We start from the raw sequence: 7,302 nt of genomic DNA, 5'->3' as shown, positions 1-7,302 counted from the left end.
TGATTTTTTCCCTACCGTCATTCTGCTCTTAAGAGGGGTGTAGAAGTGACTCACTTTCTGCCTAATGCTGCCTTTAATTGATGACTCATCTGCTCATCCCACTGTTAGTAGTCTCTTATGTGCTGAGGTTGATCAGTAGGTGTTCCACGTAGCCTCCTATTTAGATACAGACTGTTACAGTGCCGTTCTTCAGGCATAAATGTGCCTGGCCTATTTGGCAACAGCTTTCTGATGTTTTCCCCAATCAATCGTTATGACAGAAAAAGAACCAGTCACTGACGGATCCCGAAGGAAAAGGAGTGTGTCTTTACAGCCAGAATATTCAAAAGCTTCTGGAAGTCTTTCACTCCTGAATAGGGATGGTACCTCTCTCGCTCGAGTCCTTGACATGTGAAGCTTCTTAAAATGAGAAAAAGGAAATTTCTGTGATTATGTTAAAACTGAAAAGGCCTTTGTATGTCAAGCCTGTCATCAACTAAGCATTATCTCCAATTTGAGTTTTACCCCATCCTTTTCAGCTCTGCTGTTCAGAGCCTTTGTCATCGAGTCTAAACATGACATTGAGCATTGAGTCAGCATTCAGAAATACCCATCCTCATCTAGCTCACAGCAGCTCTTGTGCTCTGCATTGTTAGTTCACACAGTATTTGGGTTAAAATGACATTGTTTTTAACATTATATTTAACAGTAACTGGAAGTGTTGCTTGTTTCTGTTTAGATGAGAGTCCTTACACAAAGTCTGCAAACCAGGCAAAGCCACCTGATGGAGCACTGTCTGTGAGGAGACAGAGTATTCCAGGTAAGACTTGCTTTGCTTTTTATAACACCTAACTTGTTTGTGAACAGCAAGGTAATACTAATCAAAATTCAGCTAGTTATAAAAAGCAAATGAATTACAGTTGCTACCAAGCAACTTTATAAGGAAGGTTCCATGGGAGCTGTAAGGAGTTCCCGCAGTTAGGTTACTTGGGCTTTTGCTGTGAAGAGCATCCCCGTGTCTCTGTCTTTTGCAACAGATTTCAGACATTGATCACGACAACCTTTTCATCAGAGGCTCGCATATTTTCAGGCCCCGTGAAATCTGTTCTTTGGTACCTGGTTTCGATGGTATAAGCACATTGGCTCATATTTTCCACTGCTGATCGGACAGGCTCAGAAATCTAGCAGAGCAACACTCTGTCAGAGTTCTCATCTTCATGTGATTTTCTGCCACACGTATGCCATCCTTGTCTTTTCTGTCATCCTATCGCACAAAGCTGGACCGCTAGATCAATGGTTAAAATATGTGATCTTCGAACCTGTGTCTCTTAATTACTTCAAACAAGTCTGCAAAATGTGCCTATGAAAAGCCACTTTTGTATGTATTATGCAGCAATCTAAAGGGATTTTCACCTCAAGTAAAATTTGAGAGATCTTTTAATGAAAACAAATGAACACTGACAAAGGTTGTGCACAGGCAGAATAACTGTTATTGCCAGTCTCACCTCAAGCACAGTACCCTCTGACTCGTAGGGAAGATGTATTGCAATAGAAATCAGAGACTGTAACGTCATGTCACCGACCTTCTAATGACTAATGTTAATATTCTCTGCACTCCATGGCCTTATTATTGAACAAAGTCACACAACCCACAGGGAGGCTGTGTGGATGGATACAGGGGATAGAGCTCAGACCTTTACCACTGCCAGGCTCAGATCTCATCCCAGTAACTGTAGTGTTTCTGAAGGGCCAAAGTACATGTTTTGTGGATGCTTTGTGTGCATGTTTATATGCGTGAGAGAGAGATGGATGATTTACTGTTGCTTATAATGAACATTTTTGTCTGTTGAAAACATTCTAGTGATTTAAAGATTGTTATTTTTATGGTAGAATCATGAAGGTCATAACCATTGTGAAATGACACAACTACAGTGTCCAGTGTACAGTTATTGTTGTGAGAAACTCTTTAATTATACAAACACCAACCAGATTTTTTTTCTCTACGTCAATACAAATCAAGATTCATTGTTCTTCAGAGTGAATTAAGACAGGTACCTCTTCAGGTAATGCTTTAGCTCATAAGTCACTAATATGTAACATACTAAGTATCTACTTTTTTTTTTTTTTTAAATCTTTTGAATTTTTTCACTGTGAACTTAGCAGTTGTTATTTATGATGTGGTTATTGTATTTACAAAACACTTATGCTAAGGTCCGAATACAGACTGAAGTTCATGGTTTCACATGACATTTTGAGAACTCCTGATGATTTTCAGTTGTGTTCTTTAAAGAGAAGGTTTGATGAAAGTTGAAGCAATTTTTCTTTAGAGTGTTTGATAAGATTAGGAATTTCAAGTGTTGAATAGTTGTCATGATCAACAACCATTTATTTTGAATTTTTTTTTAAAGTTGCTGTATATTATGGAGTTTTTGAGAGCATTGCAGATAAATCTTTCTGTGTGCTGTGCATGAGTCACAGTTTGTTCAGAGAAATAATACTGACAAGTGTTTGGTGAGATGTACTCTGTTTCATTTCAGGTGTTCTGAAAAAACTGATCTAAGCTTATGTATGTTCTTCAGCTTTTAACATAGTGAAGACATTTATCTTAACTCATTCTTGCATCTCTTGACCTTAGGAGCCCCAAAAGATAAATGAGATTGAGCTGGTTGGATATTAAAAAAAAATAACTAAAAGTTCTTCATGCCCTGATAAATTCACATTCTAGCACAGTGGATGTTGTGGGTTTGGATACATAAATACCTTTGTAAAACTAAGCACTGTTTTGGGAAGTAAATTGAACATTTAGGAGTTGACTGAAGTGTCTGAAAATAACCCATAAACTTTTGTATCACTTGGACACTGAGAAAATTTCCCCCCACATTTCATATGTAAACTAGCACCTTGTAAATAGCATCCATTCTTGCTTGTCTGTGGGCAGATTAGTCTTGACACAGATGCAGACGCATCCCAGCTAGCCAGCTTGGCTTGGCAGTAAGAGGAGTACTAGTAGTATTAACTAGTAGCATTAACCAGTTTGAGACCAGAAGTAGTACAGCTGCTTTTGCTTGGGGGCAGGATCTGTCTTCTGACAGTATGTAGGTCAGCTCCAAATAGCTTCTGAATTGGAAGGTGTGATGCAATGAACCTGGTAAATTTTTCTAGACCTGGACGGACACGTGCCAGCTGGAGTTACTGTCAGTAATCCTTACATGGAGAGCACACACTGCATGGAAAGCATTCCTTTCTATTCCCCCCAGATGGTATGCCTGATAAAACATCACATTCCTGAAAGTGCTGTTTTTTCAAGCTTGAAGCATGGCAGTGCCTTTGACAGTATAGCTGTCTAATCCACTTGATGCTCTGTCATTCCTGAGACACGGACAGCAGATGTCCTATTCCCAAGGAATGCTCTGGCCGTTGAATCAGCCAAAAGAAAACTTGTGGTTTTTAGCAAGGTAAATGATCTTATACTGAGCTTTGCACAGGTTTGAACAGTCTGTGGAAAAAATACTAGTGAAAATATATATCCAGGATGTGTGATGTAAATCTTCCAGTGTCGTGTGGGATCGTGTCATCTCCCTGTGCCTGGTGAAAGTTCCTTCTTGTGACATTTGAATTCACTTTAAAGGATTCCAGTGCTCCTTCCTTTGGCCAGGTATCAAAAAGAGGAGCTTTTGTTGCTGTGAGACCTGAAACTACTACACCAACTGTAAACCCCAAGAGGTTGTTCTTATCCTTCCATGTGAAACTGTATTGAAAGTGCAGTATTGATGAGCAAAGACTGAATGCACAGAGAAGTAATATAATTCTATAGAGGTTACATGGTGCTCAGGCTTGGTTTATTTTACAGGAAAAAATGTTGAAATAATCATTTTATAATTAAAGTCAAATGAGCACATACTGTGAAATCAGTGCACTGAGTTTTAATTCCTTTCATCCCCAGAAGCAGGGAATGGATTAAGCAGAACTCTGCTCCAGAATTCTGGAGCAGAACTTCCTCGCTTAAGATGCAGAATGCATTATTCATGTGATGAGACTACATGTCATATTTATCATGTCTTCACATGGCACAAAATCAACAAGTAACAGATCCTTTCAAAGGGATTTACAGAATTGCTGAAATCATAGTTAATTCAAATTATATGCATTAATATAATTGCAGTTTGAAATGTGGACTTAATTTTGCAGGTGCGTAGGTGTTTAGTTATATATACATGATTGTTTGAAACATTATTTAGCTTAGAATTTCTTAACGTAAAATGAGGCTTGAGGTAACGCCAGCATGACAAGCAGCCTGCAAAGTAAGAAACAAACAGGCTTTCTCCTCTGAACCTTTAAATTTAGACTGTCGACCAGTATATTATGGAACCTTATTGCTACTCTGCCCATGTTACAGAAGCCAAGGAGGTGTGTACTGTGCCTCATTCAGGAAACTATCACTGTCGGACTAGTACTTAGGCACATAAATGAAAGCAACGTGTTTCGAAATTCATGGCTGAGACCCTTCCCTCAGAATCACAGATGCAGTTAAAAACATCTGTCATTTAAAAATGAAGTATTTGATACTCACTTGTTAACTAACGTCTTGAATCCCTAGGTTTAGATGGCCATAGTTCCCATTGAGTTCTGGGCTGAGGTTTCCTCCTGGCTTGCCGAGGGTCCGAAGCGGTGCCTAGCCAAGGGGAAGCATTAGGTCAATAGCACTTGAGTCAAAGGTGTCATTCCTGTGGTTGCTTATTCCTGCGGGAGCTTTAAAAAGGGCATCAAGTATTCCAACAGTACTGATACAATGTCAAGAGCTGATGACACTGTTAAAGAAATCAAGGCGACTAACATATGCTTAAAGATAAGCATGTTCTCAGTGCTGACCTGAATGTGGACAGGCTGAATAGCTGCTCCCATGCTTTCCAGTCTAAAATCCAATGCCCTCTTACCTGTTTTAACAACATGGAGAAATCTGTCGACACTAATGCTGTGCAGATTGTTCACTTCATTTATTTATTTGTCTATTTTCCATTCACTCACTGAAAACTGGGGGGATGGAGGTGAAAGAAATGACCTGACACAAGCATAAAAATAATTCCTCCATGAAACAAAAAAAAAGACACCATAAATTTGAGGCTGATTAAAATATTTCATAAAATCTGCAACAAAAGTTCCATTTTGGTATTAGTCCAATTCTGTACATGCTTTTTATTGAGACTTAAAAGTTACTATTACTAAAAAAACATTTTAAAATTAATAGTCAAAAACCCCACAGTTTTTAAAGAGCTGAAATGTTTCAGCTTCTCAATGTTTTATTTTTGTTGGCTGAAATCATTAGTAAGTTTCAGTTAAATTCTGCAAATAGTTTTGGTTGGGTTGAAAGTCTATTTTTTTAGGGAAAAGCTAATTTGTACCCAATCTATTTGACATTAAATTAAAAAAATCCATACTTCTTACTTCTTGCATCTACTGACTCGGACATCTGCACTATGGGAGACTTCTAGAAATGTGAAGTTTTATTGCCCGAAGTGGTCAAGGACTATAATGCAAACTGTAGTCTGGGACAGGTACTTGAATAATCTGTGAATTCAGAGATTTAGTTTAGCTAGGAGGATTGCAGTCATGTAGCTGTCTCTCTCTAAGTAAATTCTTGTTCAAGGAAGCGTCGCCAAATAACGAGGAAACATAGTGGGAATATTTCCTCAAACAGAGGAAATTTCCTTTTCTCTGGGACAGAAGAATAACACAGCTGCCTGCCTTCTGCCCTGCTCAACACACCTAGCAAAATGTCCTTGAAGTCTTGCCCCTCATCACGTTGTCCTTGATCCACTGGTGTTTCACATCCCGCCTAATCCTTGTGCTCCAGCTGTGCCGGTCCCTGGGACCCACAGGAGCCATTACACCTTCCCAAATCTCATTCCAGCCACCTTCTATTCCATGGTGATACCTGATCTGCTGAACAGGCAAATTTTCTGTATTTATGGTGAGAGTGCATGCCAACCCTTATGGAGAAGAGCAGGAAAGACCCAACCTAGATGTTATAAACCATTCCCTTGACTTTCTCCACCGTGGGGAGCCTGTTTTTCTCTCTAACCAATTCTTTTTATTGTTATTTGTCATTTGCAAGTTTTGTATGCAGTTGCAGGGATGTCCTAACAGGTCAGTTGTTAAAATAGGTCACTCCTCTCTGAAGGAAAATTGTCAAGACTTTGAAGTCTGAAATTAAAGTGACGAGATTTTCCAGTTCCTTTGTACATGCGTGTATACTGCACTTTCTTTCCACGCTACCTGATTCTTTGAAGCATGCTATAATACAGGTTTCCTATTTCAGCACAGTGTTTGATCTCAAAACCAGGGCTAGCCATCAAACTGGAGGGAAAACAGAGTGAATGTACAGTCCTGAGCACATCCTCTGCAGTGGCGCAAGCTCTGGTATTGCTGTTATTAGCAGTTTTGCAGCCTCATTTTTGGGAGTTTGGTAACAGAATTTTAATGCAAAAATGAAATGTTAACCAAACATAATTTTAGGGTAGGCTGAATTTTGAACTACTGAGCTAGAAGGGAGCACACACAAATCAAAGAACCTTAAAATGCCTTGCAATGATAATATTTACAGAGCTGATACTAAGCAAATAATTACTGTATGATGTAATGTCCTCAGTAATTGCTTAGGACACAAAATATTCCTCAGAGAAGCCATAAAATACTAAATTATTGTAATAAAAACAATAATTAATGTCCTGGGAATTTTCAGGCTCTGAAATGTTTACACACGCAATGTCTATGTCAGTAGAAAGCAATAAGGCAGTTTTCTTCTGATCCTTGGCTCTGAACACATACAGGTGCTATTTAGCTGTTTACAAAAATACGCCTTTTTTTCCCCTCCCTGACCCACAGCCTGCTGTGCAGCAAATGTTCATATTTTGTCTCAGGCTACACCAAATGTGGCTTCCCTGAGGGGTTTGTCTACTGCCCCCAACTAACGAACTGGAATGTAGGTCAGCTGGAAGCTGAAGAATTTTAAAGACCACTCTACTTTCTTCATTATGATTTTGTAACTGTCTTGGTTTCGGCTGGGACAGAGTTAATTTTCTTCCTAGCAGCTGGCATAGTGCTGTGTTTTGGATTTAGGGTGAGAACAATGTTGATAACACACTGATGGTTTAGTTGTTGCTAGGTAGTGCTTACACTAGTCAAGGACTTTTCAGCTTCCCATGCTCTACCGACTGAGAAGGCTGGAGGTGCACAAGAAGCTGGGAGGGGGCACAGCCAGGACAGCTGACCCCAACTGCCCAAAGGGATATTCCATACCATGTGACGTCATGCTCAGTATATAAG

General features: G+C 39.4%; 1 protein-coding gene across 1 annotated transcript in view; it reads left to right on the top strand.

The window, feature by feature from the left end:
* Positions 1–718: 718 nt before the first annotated feature.
* Positions 719–7,302, top strand: part of GRIP1 (glutamate receptor interacting protein 1) — a gene marked incomplete at its 5' end in the record, with an annotated part of 115,283 nt that continues 108,699 nt past the window's right edge. Inside the window, one exon of the mRNA XM_019472541.1 lies at positions 719–799. Within this exon, the coding sequence (XP_019328086.1) occupies positions 719–799 (81 nt within the window). The remainder of the gene's footprint in view (positions 800–7,302) is intronic.

This window comes from Aptenodytes forsteri, unplaced genomic scaffold (assembly GCF_000699145.1).
Source record: "Aptenodytes forsteri isolate BGI_AS27 unplaced genomic scaffold, ASM69914v1 Scaffold4, whole genome shotgun sequence".
Classification (NCBI taxonomy): Eukaryota; Metazoa; Chordata; class Aves; order Sphenisciformes; family Spheniscidae; genus Aptenodytes; species Aptenodytes forsteri.
This window is presented reverse-complemented; position numbering and strand designations above follow the sequence as displayed.